Raw genomic sequence first — 12,896 nt, 5'->3', positions numbered from 1 at the left:
GATTCTAGCTATAGGCAACCTGATTGGTTGCTATAGGCAACATCTCCACTTTTCCAAACCTGCAGTTTAGTAAATCTATCCCCAAGTGTTTAAACTGAGAATAACAATTTCCTATATAAAAAAAAATATGGAAAGTTATACAATCATAAACCCCCTCAGGCGACTTAGCTGAAAGATAGTCAAAGAGGGAAAGAGTCAGCCACAGCCGAACATAGAACTTTAACGGAGTGTCCCCAGTCTCTGTCAGGATACACTGTGCACTGCAGAGTACTGGCGTGAATCCTTCCCGCTCCGGAAAGTACCAAGTGTTGGGGGAGCCTCTCCCAACAGTCTCCTCCTAACACAGCCAGCATAGATCTCACTCCAGGTCTCCAACCGATTTCAGAATATTGCTCGTCACTACTCTGATCGGAACCACCTTTCGACCTATCCTTCTGGCCGCGGAGATCCAAGCCCCTCCCCTTCGTCTTAGTGGGGGACTTGGTATCTCCCTTAATGGCCTCTCACATGACAGGGCTCTGCGCTCTATGCCCCTGACAGCAGGAAACTGACAGCCTGCAACTGTCACAGTACCATACTTGCCAATCGCTTATCACCTCATATGACGCAACTCCTAGAGCTTGTAATCTCGCGTGAATTGTGGTGAAGGAATAAAACTTTTCCTACACCTGTTCACTTAAAGTAAGGGACTAGAATACACAGGTTTAAAAGCTCTATAACCCATTCTGCATCCTGCCCATACACAAGTGGGTGGACCCAACTCTCACTATTGCCATCATGGGAATTAACTTTTGTATAAGACCATCTTCGCTTTCATTTGTAAGTGTCCTTGCTATTATTTAATTTTAAAGCTACAAAATACAATGTGTAAATTAATCAGGAACATTATCTTTTTGTTTTAGCAACCTACAATGTGAGAACAAGAGTGGCATCTATTTAATCATGCTTTCAAAATCTACGCATGTCAATCTACAAGAGACTTCACACTGTCAGCAGCAATGAAGATTGGAGGAGAAGACCCAATAATAATTTGACAGTAAATAGCAATTTCATGTCTCATGAGCGCTATCCATCCCGCTGGAATAAAATGATCTCTCATTACAAAAGTTCATGTGCCCACCCACCAGATCGGAACAGTCAAATCATGAATGTGTACCTTACCAAGAGTTAAAAAACAAAACAACGAAACATACATATTTACATATTAAAGGACAGCGTGAATAGTCAGTAAAAATGCATTTTATTGATATTTACAGCATTTACAGAGAACAGTGGAAAAAATTGAAGAGTTTAAAATATCGACTTCCTCATAATGACGACCAGTTTGTTCTTAGGACTGTTCAGTACACAAGTTAGATAAAAAAAAAAAAATATATATTTTTTTGAGCCATTAAGGAAGGCGTAGGACAGAAAATAGAGAATGTGGAATTTGGTGCTTTTCAACGCACTGCCTCAATTAAGAGAATCTCACTACATCCCACTGGTGGAAAAAGGATGAAAGTGGTTGTTAAAAGGACCTAAAGCAGATTTGTCAATTACACACTGTGGTGGCAGCCATTTTGTGAGCTGAACCAATATGCAAACCATCATTTCACCAGGAAATTGTAACATCCCTGAGGCACGTTTGGTTCAGCCCACAAAAAGCCCCCAAAACAAAAACAAAACAAAAAAACCCGCTGTTGCCAGAAATTGGGTATAATTTATTATTTCACCCTTAAAATGCTAACTCATGGATGTATCCCTGTAAAATTAAGAGGTCTGTATCCACATGAACACAGTCCAAGCAGCAGGAGGACAAAAGGCTCAGATTTTACATCTTGGAGAAGGCTCAGATTGTTGTCTTCACCCCCTTTTTTTTTATTTTAAACATCCTATACTTACTCCGTGGCCTGTTGCAGCTCTAACACATAAGACAGTGGGAGTGGTTAGGTCTACTTTATAAGGAAGGAATGTACCTTGAGGTGGGGATGTGGGGAGGTAGTAATAAAATAAATAAAATGGAAATAAAAAAAAACCCAAGAACAAAAATAATGGGACACGTACAAAAGGAAAAGGCCACTGTGCATCCGATGTGAAGTCAATTGGTTAGAAGAACAGACCAGTGACAGCGTCCAGCACGTAGCGTTGAACCTCTGTATATGACAAACCTCAATGTCTCCTTAATGTGAGCACAAGGACACCACCATGGAGGAAAGAGGAAGTGTTTTTTTTTTGTTTAACAGTATCAATTGTGATGTAATATACAAGTGTGCAAAATATTAAACGGTCACGTGCTTGAAGTCATTTTCCGCCTTTTCAATCTGTCTCTCCAGTCATCAGGGAGGGCTTCAAAGTTTGCATTTTTCTCTGCCATGCCACTAAAATAAGAGAACGATAAGCCATTAGACCCACCAGCAGTACACAACTAGGCCTTATCTGCTGCAAACCAAATATCACATCTAGGAATGCACTAGTGTAAATGGAAATACCATTTTTATTTCTTAGTCTACAAGCTTTATATGTTTGGGCATTTTTTGTAGCAAAATGAAATGCATATAAATTTTTCCTCAGTTAAATCCTTTTTTCTCAAAGGGGACATTAGAATATTAGTGACAAGAACTTGGGCACTTTAAATTTATTGCTAAAAGCCCCCACCCCCTTTACACCCATTGGCTGGCTGGGACCAACCACGGCATTGATTGCCCCCAACTGTACACAGTCTGCTCGAATACCACCGGCAATGGTCCATTCATCCAGAGGTTAAGGGTTTGTCTGCTGGGAAAATCCGCTGCCTAGTTAAGTCCAAACACCCTGGAGCCAGAGTTAGAAGGGGTCACTTTGTTCCTGTAATTGATGACCCAACCGCAAGCTTCTAAAACATAGGCCATCTCTTGAGCCTGAAGCAGGGACGAGGGGTTTGCCGGGTATGTGATGACTGACCCCTAGATCTGAGAAGGACTGCCATCACTTTCATGATCTTTGTTTTTGACCCTACCCTTCGGGACAAATAGCGATGGGACGGTGAGAAGACACTGGTGTCCCTCACTCACAGATTGGAATATGCAAGTACGTATCCTTGATGGATGGGGGAGCGGGGAACTGACCATTTGAGGCCCGACCCCCTTTTCTTCCCATAGGGACGAAAAGAGTAAAACCTAGGATCCTTAGGCCTAGAAGCATTAACAGGGAGAAAGGAACTCTTGACTTCACGGCCTGGAAAAGGACTACCCAATATGGGACTGTACAAGATCTCCCAAGAGGATTGAAGAGACTCTGGGTCCTTTTGGAACTCTGCACAACTGCTCCAAGATTGAAGGCAGAGGGTATGATCTGCCAAGGTTGAAACTCTAGCCCCAATGGGCCCCATATCAATGGCAGATTCTCTTAGACACTCCAAGACCTCACAGATAGACCAAAATCTAATTTGCTATCCCTGGAGCCTATCAGATTCCAGAATGTCCACCAATTGGTCCAACCACCTCTCCACTGCCTTACTGTCCCAAGCAGAAGCTAAGCAGGGAGGCCCCTTCTGCAGCGTCAACAGATTTAAGGGTGGTCTCAATTTTCCCATCCTAGCGATCCTATAAAGCACATTACAACAGGATTGTCCGAGTACCTGGATAACTGTTGCATTCTCCATTCATCAATGCGTTTCTGGCTGACAACCTTACGATCCTCATCGCTAGAGCTGGAATTCTCCTCCTCGTCCAATTCCTTCTGAATGTTCTGCCATTTCTGGACGAGAGAGGGCATCTTCACTTTATTCTTCTTCACCTGCAGAGCAACGAACGGAGGAAACAGAGGAATGAACAAAACAAAATGTTCCACCGTTATCTTAAAAATGTATCAGCAAGACTCAATTCTGAACCCTCCTACCAAAACATTGTGTGGTGGGGTCAAACTTTAACACTGTTCTATAAGTATTGAAATATATCCTGTCCATAGTGGTGTTTTCAACCTGTGGTAGAGGTACAGTAAGTTATCTCAAAACAATCCATCTCACTGTATTAGTAAAGTCTGTGAGGATACCCGATAGACTGTATATAGAAAGATGTAAACCTGTAAAATACTAGTTCAGTACATGTAAGCATTGTCCTACTAGGCTTGAGTAATGTGACCCCCAACAAGAGGTAATACCCAGATGCTGACCCCAAATGCAACCCATTCATGAAACAGGATCACGGGACCACTGTTTAACAGACTTCGTTAAATATTCATGTGTTCTCCAAAATGAGACAATGGACAATACCTTTAGTTTTTTGGCCTTTTTTAGTTTCTCTGTAAGTTGTAGTTTGCTTGGAGGTGGCGGAGTTTGTGAAGATGGAACCTGTTGCTCTAAGACTGTAGGAACAGGCAGAGATGCGTGTGGTAACACAAGTGGCATGGCTGGTACCAAAGTGCTGTTTGGAATGGTATAGTCCAAACTGCTCATCACGACAGGAGTAGTAACTTGGAGTGGAAGCCCTATGTAATTAGTTGGTACACTCATTGCCGCAATTGAAGGAGCTGAGAAAGCAGACAATAGGAGATGTTAGATGTCGAAGTTCTTAGTAAACATTAAACATCTTCAAAAAATACACAACAGACCTGCTGGTACGGACTGTTGAGTGTAGAGAACCGGACAACTTCCTATAGTAACCGACTGCTCTCCGAAGACATCTGGAGTCTTCCTCTTCAAGACCTTTACTGGCGCAGCAGGTTCTGCTTTCTGAAATAAGAACAAAAGCTATTGCAGGACTTTAAATACAGAGAACATAGTAACAACATCAATATAAAAGTGCATCAGACACTGGGTGTTTTAGGACCTCCTCGTCTAGACTCCTGAGAACTGGACAAATCCAAGAGGAGCAAGAGAGGCAGTCAGAGCATCCAATGAAGGAACTGAATGGCAAATTGAAAGACCACAGTACTTTGCAAATTCTGTCTGTCAGGCCGTAAGCCTGACTAATGTACAGTAAAAAGAACACAGACTTGGCAGAGTAAGGTTCTCTATGCTGATGGCACGTAAAAAACTGCGGCCCCACTATTAGAAGGTGGTGGGGGTTTAAGTAGGAGCCTAAATTTTGTCTAGAAGTGCCCTGCCTTTTAGGACTTTGTCATCAGGAGGGTGGCAATGCGGTGCAATCTGATCGCTTGGCCCACATCGCCGACAGACCAGTTCTGTAAGCAATTTCACCAAAGATACAAAGGTGGTCAAATTGCACACTTTCTGCCATTGTATCAATAGGTTCAGGTACTGCTCTGAATGACTGACTGCAATACCTGCCTGGCAGCTCAGTGCTACCACCTACGTTTCTAGTTTAGAAAGGGTCTTCCTCTTTTGCTATGAGCACCCGAAGGCACCTGTGGTGGTTCAGCATCTCTATATCCTGAACACTTGCGTCAACAGATTCGATGAAGCTCTCCCTCTTCTACTATACACTTTTACTCTGACCTAGGTTAGCGCTAAAACCTTTTGAAGCAGATCTCTTCTTCCATAAGTAGATGCTATAGACAGGAATACACTTATTACACCAAGTGTGTCCTCACCTTGGGGGCTGGAAGTTCACAGTTCAGGGTCTTTATAACCATATCTTCTGTTCCTGGCACAGGTGGCTCCTCGTTATCATCTTCTTCCATTTCGACCTCTTGTATTTCTCCATCGTCTATGGGAGGAGGAGGAGGGGGTGGAGGGGAAGGAGGAGGTGGAGGAGGGGGGGACTCTGGAGGGGGAGGGGGTGGTGGAAGAGGTACTTCTAACGGCAGAGGAGGCTGCATAAAATCCCAGTATTGAGTCACTTGAACAGGAGCAGCAACTGAAGTTTTAGTAGAGATGGATTCTGGGAGATGAAAAAGAGGAAGAGAGGGGTTTGAGGGAGAACGTTATGGAAAAAAACAGATTCTACTTATCATTTATTTAGTACATTCTACAAAATGACAGCTAGACTGATTGGTTGCTATAGGCAACATCTCCACTTTTTCAAACCCGCAGTTTAGTAAATATATCCCTGAGTCACATTTACCTGGAAGAGGCGTTGGTGGTTCAGGAGGAGGAGCTGGGACACCTTCGACTTTCTCCTTTTCAGCCATTCTAGAGGCTGCTTCAGGTTTATTTTGGGGTGCCGACCCCTCCTCTTCCTCCTCCACATCAGGGAACTCCCATTGCGACTCGCCTGATATTTCGTTAACATAGAAATAACGTCTATGATCCCTGAATCACAAAAAACAGAGAAAGATTTTAAGTCGCCGCCCTCTGGGCATCATCACCTCATTAGGTCTGCTCTACTGTGGCTGTATCCAACCAACAGGAGAGAACCCGACAAGAGAACTGCAAGTCACAAAGGAAACGCCATCCTAACAAGAGGATGGTGTCTGTTTGCAGAGAAGCTTTAACCAAGTTGGTGAACAGAGGGGCAAGCCCTAGAAGCTAGACCAATATAAATTGCATTTAGTAGAGTCACTGTGGATTAAACACTTTAATACAGCTGGGGGACGGATGAAAGCACCAATCTGGGAATGTAAAGCTCAAATATGACATCCTCTAATAGATCCACTCATGGGGACAAACTAGGTAATTGTGTATATTTTCTGAGAGCTGAAAGATAAGAGAGCAAAGATCTTCAATATGCAGAGAGTACAGAAACAAACAAAAAAAATAAACACAAATGTAAAAAAGAAATAATTCGGTCTGACCTGCGTCAGGAGACAGTTTCTTGTTCTTCGTTGACACTTGGCACCATGAAGCTTGCGGAAACTTCACCGATGTTACGCAGGAAATGAAGGTATCCAGGAATCCTGAAATGGTCACACAGCTCTCGCATGCGCTTCCCCCCTCTCCCTCCCAGAACAGCGCACTCAGCACTTTGAGTGAGTTCTAACCAACTTTTCTGTCCAATCAGGAAACTGTTTACATAGATACTATGTATACACATATATAAAACTTAGTTTCTCCAATGTGCAGGCCCAAGCGCTCAGTGTGCTCCAGGATCTGCCCACCCAGAACCTAAATTGCAGCTGCGTTCAAGTCTCCAGACAGATGAGGTCACGAGGTCAGGTGGTGATGTCACAAGTCATGTTTGAGATGTGAAAGGTGAAAATTGGGGAAGATTCGTACCTGTCCCAGTGGCAGGACCAGCCTTTAGGAGTGGCGTTAATTTCATATTGTTTTATTTGCTCTGATGCGTCTTGCAGTTTGCGTTTCAGGTAGCTCCCACTGAGTGCCCCTTCCCGCCAATCTGAGATACGGGTCTGGCAACGAGAAGACAGGAAGGATATTATTTTGACTGAACATTAGCCATTGACACTACAATAGAAGGTAGTGCTGCCGAAACACTCACCTCAGTTTGAAATAGCAGCACGTGGAAATTGGACACAGACTGTCTGTTAATGCCCAAAAATTCCAGTTTACTGATCAGACTGTTGGCCAGTTCTCCAATCTGAAACTGTTAGGGACACAAATCAGAAATAGCTCCATTATCATACCAAGCAAAAGATACACTCTGCCTATCATGGTCATGTCCATTCAGATCTCTCTGGATAAGATAACAGATAAATAAACATTATAATCTGAAACGTTATGTGCCATGAAAAGTAAAATACACTTTATATACATTGCATCAAGCTCAATAACACACTGCGGAGCTATGTTATCTACTGCAGCTGGCAATGCAACATGGGACTCTTGTTACATTGGTTCAATGATGCCTGCACATCCAACCCATAGCTATACATAAAAGAACAGCTGTAGATAACTGATCTATTAGGGTAAAACAGTTATCAGTGTTTTGTATGAAAACAGAGCCAGATGCAATAAAGAACACAGGAAGAATTCCTTTGTGACAACAGTTGTGACTGTCGGACCCTGACTGCCCGTTGGGAGTTGGGCTGTGACTTGGCATTAACCACAGGTTTTTATTTGGTGCATCTGGCATTACCTTCAGATCATCATTTTCCTCATCCACCGTAAGTTTTGGCAGTAGTTTCACCGGCAGGTCTTCACTCTCTGGCTCCTTTGCAGGAACCGGACACTCGGCAGCTTCAGCTCCCATTTCTGAAGACAGACAATAAAACAGGATATAAATTCCAGCATTTTACAGCATTTTGGTGTTTTAAATATGAAATAACCAGATACAGAGCCGCCGCCCCAGAAAGAGCTGCTCACCTGTCTCGGGCGTGTCTCTCCCTGTTTTGGTGGAGCTCCGGCTCGTTGATTCGGGGCTGGCCGTGGGAACAAACACCTTCCACTTGCTGGCAATGGGCTTAGGTTTCTGAGCTTCGTCTGTCTGGCTGAAGTCAGAGCGTGGGCTGGACCCGGACATGCTGACATCTCCCTCCTCTAGTGCTCGCAGTTCAGCCTGGTGGGAGAAAATCCAATGAGCTACCCTGATTCTCACTTAACATGTGACACGTCATCCGGACGTTATTACAGTATACACCATGTAGAGAGCCTATCGAGGGCATAACTATATCTAGGGATGTACACCCATAACCTTGTCCTCCCTTCACTTACCTCAACACTTCTTCCACTGTTCTACACTATACCTCCTGCGCAGTTCCCCTTATCCGAGCAGAATTTAAATTTGGAACCCTATAATGCCGGCTCACCCAGGGTATCCTGGGGCTTACTATGTTGGTGGTTACACAGCCGGGAGCTCATTAAGACATGGACACAGCAGAGCCCTGTAGCAACATGGGTGGCAGTAACATGAGGCCCTCCTGGGTTCCCTAGTAGCCGCTACCCTGCTTATCCTGGTAGTTACACCGCTGCTCACTAAGTTGGCCAACACCATCGGCATCTCTCCAATAGATGGGCTCCATTCTCACGAATATTGATTCAGTCTACAGTATATAGGCAACAGGTCCACATAAACAACCCGACGTATATTTATACCACCGACATATTCCTACCATAGGTCAAAGGTGATTCGGTATAGTTATAGTTTGTTTCTTTAAAAATCTAACACACACAAAACAAAAACAGCCATCAACTTACTTTCTTTCTCTCCAGCACCCTCTCCAGCTCCAGTGTATCCTGCTCCTCTATCTCCTCTTCACTCTCGCCCGACTGGACAGTGCTGCACAAGTCATCTGGTGCCTGTTCGTCTGCAGCCAACTCACTATCAGTACAGCCAGCCACCATGTCCTCCTCATCCTCGGAGGCAGCTTCCACCAAGTCCTCCTTACATATGACTCTCCTCCGCCAGCGTTCCTCCTCCTCTTTCACCGCCTCTGGTAACAGCGGAGCCAATAGCGATGCAGCCACGCCCACTTTTTCCTCTTCCTTGTTGGAAAGGGCCTGAATTGCTTCATTCACATCCTAACAACAAAATAGTCATTGTAGCATATAATATAAACCCAGACTTTGTGCATGTCCTGAAATACAACATTAACTGTACACAGGCTTTTCGATTAGAAAGCCACACAAACCGGAATTCTATAGCGTGTAAAAAAAGATCTAGTCACTACAATCATGAGGACACAAGGTAAAAATCTCACGGCAATGGTTACAGAGTTGAATAGCGGCAGACTTACCTTCTTTGGCTCTCTCTTTGCGAGCAGTGCTAAGCTGCCGAGACTGGCTGCGGTGGTATCTTCCTTCACCTCTGGAACAGTCTCTGTTGTAACCATAGATGATAACTCAGAAGACTCGGTGCTAGAAATCAAAAACCGCTCATTAAAATCAATATTGCAATAGAGTATATAACATACTACATTGATGAGACGGCCTCACCTGTTTGCATATCTTTGAGCACCCTGAACTTGTGAAGCCAGACACTGAGGCAGCTCCCAGGTGACTTCATTGCTCTGAGTGTTCCAGTAGTAGTGACAGCCAGTATTTTCATCCCATACTTCCTGCCAATCTCCCATCTCCACTCCAACTAAAAACAACATACAAATATAAACATTCATCAAAAAAAAAACTCCAAAACATCACAAAAAAAAAAACCAGACAAACAACATACGTAACATTACACCCATGATCAACCCATCTGAACAGTCTCTAAAAACGCCGATACCCAAGTGGTTTGGTCCAGAGCATCTTTACCTCCAGCCAGAGAACACTGCGTATCGTAATGCCACAAATCCTCTGCAGCATTTAGTCCTGCTCCATTGTGTGTAAGAGAAGCCACACCATGAGAATCTTTTGGATCTGGTCTCGGTGGGGTTGGCGGAGGAGCGGTAGATGCAGCTGTAGTTTCATCATCTGGCGGGGGAGGTGCGGTAATGGCATCGATCTCCTAATAAAATAACAACATGTCTATAAGACGCCAGACGCCAAGTATCCCTCTAAATTACTGGCTTATACATGCAAAGAATGAGAAAAGAAACCAGTACCCTAGCGATGTGTACATTTAATTAAATCCACCCAGATATAGCAGTTGTTACTATTTTTAATTTCCTTACTAGGGTACTAGCAGTTGGAGGTAGCCTATTGGCAGTCTGAACAATCATTCATGAGAATGCAGCCAATCAATAGAAACCAGTAACATTACTAAAGTATGAGGCACAAGTGTTTCGTATCCCAGAGATGTCTCCAAACTTAGTAACATCACTAGTTCCGAATGAATCAATAAGGCACATTCTACGTGTCTGCCTACACTTTACTTGGTTACTGGGACCCTGTAACCTTGTCTTTATTACAGCACATACAAAGACTAGCTGCTCGAAAAAATATAAGGAAAGATGTATTTTAGACCGAAACGATTATACATAGTTACGTACACATCCTTAGCAGCTATATATTAGTTCTATACTGCTTGAAGCAGAGCAGCGTTAACATTACACAAAAGACCAACAGTAATATTTATTTGTGCTTGAACCGGAGTTATCATTAAGAAAACCTCCATCCCCAAAGTTTACAGGATCTCCAGCAGGTCCACAGACATCCTGCTCCCATGCCAATGATCTTCTCAATGCTACAAAGTTTGGTCGCTGGAGAACCAAACAAAAAGATTTGGTCGGCAGGAGCGCACAGAAGTGAGCTGAGCAGTTGCGGATGAACGCAGAACCCACTGGATATCCTGAAAGTCAGATTTCAAATAAGCAAGTGAAGTAAGAAGCGTCATTAGCTTTTAAGCAAACCCTGCACTCACCGCAAGGAAATTGGCCAAGGTACTGTCAATGTCTGCAGAAACATTTGCTTTTGTGGCAGGTGTGGTAGCGGGTTTCTCAGGCGAGTCGCCATCCTCATCATCACTGTCTGTGTATGCCCCAAGCAAACAGAGACCACCTGTGAAAGGAGAAAGGGCATCAAAAGTTTATATGAAACATAGGTTCACAGCCAACAGGACAGGCAGCACGTTACACTAACTACTTACCTGTAGGCTTCACCACCGCAGCCTGCAGGTCTGTGACCATCCCTGCTGCAGGAGGAGCCGGTACTTTGTTGGAATCTACGTCATCTGCTGGGAAAGAAAGGGTGATAAATAAATACATGAAAGTCTTAGAGGAGAACTGGCTACATAAATATTGTGCCTTTCATTTAATTTCTGTCAAGTTCAAATGTTCCGCAAAATGTAGAGCATCACAACCCTCACTCACAAGCTATTTTTCTATGGCAAGGCTGTTCTCAAAAGCATTTCTTTACTGGCCACTGTTTACCAGAGAAATAAATAAAATAAATATATATATATATATATATATCTAAAAATAAAATAAGAGGAGGCGCACAATAGTGTAGTATGGCGAGTTAATTTGGCCAGGTGAGAAAATTCAAAGAAGGAACCAAACCACCAGGAATGGATAAGACAGAGCTTCCCACCATGTGGATATCCACAGTGTCTAGGGTAAATGTGATTAGTTCATACAATGAAGAGATCACACAGAACCAGATAACAATCAGGAAAATGTGTATATATACAGGTCACACCGATGAAGGTATATGCGTACCAGAAGCCAGAGAATATATGTCTTATCTGTAGAATTTTCCAATGGACTGTGAGGGTACAGTCAATCTTCAGCCAACCTTGATTGTCCAATAGGTTACCTCAATACACGAAAGGACACAGATGTAGTATCCAAAAAGTTCAAGTTTTATTAAAAAAGTAGTAACTTACACATCCAGAAGCAGATGACAAGCCTATCTGATCAGCGATGGTAGTGTAGCAGCAAATACTCAACGCGTTTCGTCTGTAAAACAGACTTCATCAGGAGCAAACACAAGTATAACTGTCCAAAACAGCATCTCTATATATAGTGCCTAGCGCCATTTTGCGCGTGCGCACTCGAAACCGGAAGAGAGGCCTTTGCGCATGTGCAGAACTCATCTGCCAGCGATTTTATTAGGCACAAATGCATAGTAAAAACATTCTAATGTACGAATGCATTGCCCAGGCAGCATACTGCCAGTCAGATACACAACCGCCTTTAGATGCATAAAGTGCAAATAGTAGACATAATATAAAGAATATACATATAAAAATATAAAAAAATATATTGCGCTACTTCGCGCATGCGCACTAAGAACCGGAAGTGGGGCACATGAACATACTCCGTGACCCAACCACCGGCATCCTCATCTGCGCAACTGCAGAGATTCTGTAAATCAAACTACAGCACATACCAATCATATGGATCACAATCAGCAATAAGCCACATAGCAAACACAGTACATACTACAGACAGCGTTAACACGCTATGTAAACAATAAACATAACATAGGACAAACTATAACTAACCTCATACAATACAGTAGTATAGTGAATATAATAAGCTAGGAGCTAATTAGAAGGTACATATTACACATTAATAGTTAAAAAGTTAACACAGTTAATAAAAGTATAAATAAAGTATAAAAAAATTATTATAAAAAAAATTATTATAAAAAAGGAGCCACTTCAAAGCCTTCATTTAGTCCAAATGGTGACAGCGTATTGAGTGTGTATATCCAATACATCTCACGCTGCGCTAGTTTCTTCCCTAGATCGCCACCTCTAGGA

General features: G+C 43.1%; 2 protein-coding genes across 3 annotated transcripts in view; one reads left to right on the top strand and one right to left on the bottom strand.

The window, feature by feature from the left end:
* Positions 1-1,643, top strand: part of AGBL2 (AGBL carboxypeptidase 2) — a 39,942-nt gene extending 38,299 nt beyond the window's left edge. Inside the window, exon 22 of the mRNA XM_075188080.1 lies at positions 903-1,643. Within this exon, the coding sequence (XP_075044181.1) occupies positions 903-917 (15 nt within the window). The 3' untranslated portion in view covers positions 918-1,643. The remainder of the gene's footprint in view (positions 1-902) is intronic.
* FNBP4 (formin binding protein 4) overlaps positions 1,222-12,896 on the bottom strand; it is a 29,648-nt gene continuing 17,973 nt past the window's right edge. The window contains exons 2-17 of one of the 2 annotated variants that reach the window (XM_075188081.1): positions 11,277-11,363; positions 11,052-11,188; positions 10,004-10,196; positions 9,689-9,836; positions 9,490-9,610; positions 8,951-9,274; positions 8,120-8,312; positions 7,893-8,008; positions 7,296-7,400; positions 7,073-7,206; positions 5,982-6,169; positions 5,509-5,798; positions 4,567-4,687; positions 4,229-4,485; positions 3,596-3,753; positions 1,222-2,357 (exon numbers count right to left, since the gene is read on the bottom strand). In XM_075188081.1, coding sequence (XP_075044182.1) covers positions 2,267-2,357; positions 3,596-3,753; positions 4,229-4,485; positions 4,567-4,687; positions 5,509-5,798; positions 5,982-6,169; positions 7,073-7,206; positions 7,296-7,400; positions 7,893-8,008; positions 8,120-8,312; positions 8,951-9,274; positions 9,490-9,610; positions 9,689-9,836; positions 10,004-10,196; positions 11,052-11,188; positions 11,277-11,363 — 2,663 coding nt within the window. In that variant the 3' untranslated portion in view covers positions 1,222-2,266. The remainder of the gene's footprint in view (positions 2,358-3,595; positions 3,754-4,228; positions 4,486-4,566; positions 4,688-5,508; positions 5,799-5,981; positions 6,170-7,072; positions 7,207-7,295; positions 7,401-7,892; positions 8,009-8,119; positions 8,313-8,950; positions 9,275-9,489; positions 9,611-9,688; positions 9,837-10,003; positions 10,197-11,051; positions 11,189-11,276; positions 11,364-12,896) is intronic. The other variant, XM_075188082.1, reaches the window with a different exon arrangement.

This window comes from Mixophyes fleayi, chromosome 10, assembly GCF_038048845.1.
Source record: "Mixophyes fleayi isolate aMixFle1 chromosome 10, aMixFle1.hap1, whole genome shotgun sequence".
Taxonomy (NCBI): domain Eukaryota; kingdom Metazoa; phylum Chordata; class Amphibia; order Anura; family Limnodynastidae; genus Mixophyes; species Mixophyes fleayi.
This window is presented reverse-complemented; position numbering and strand designations above follow the sequence as displayed.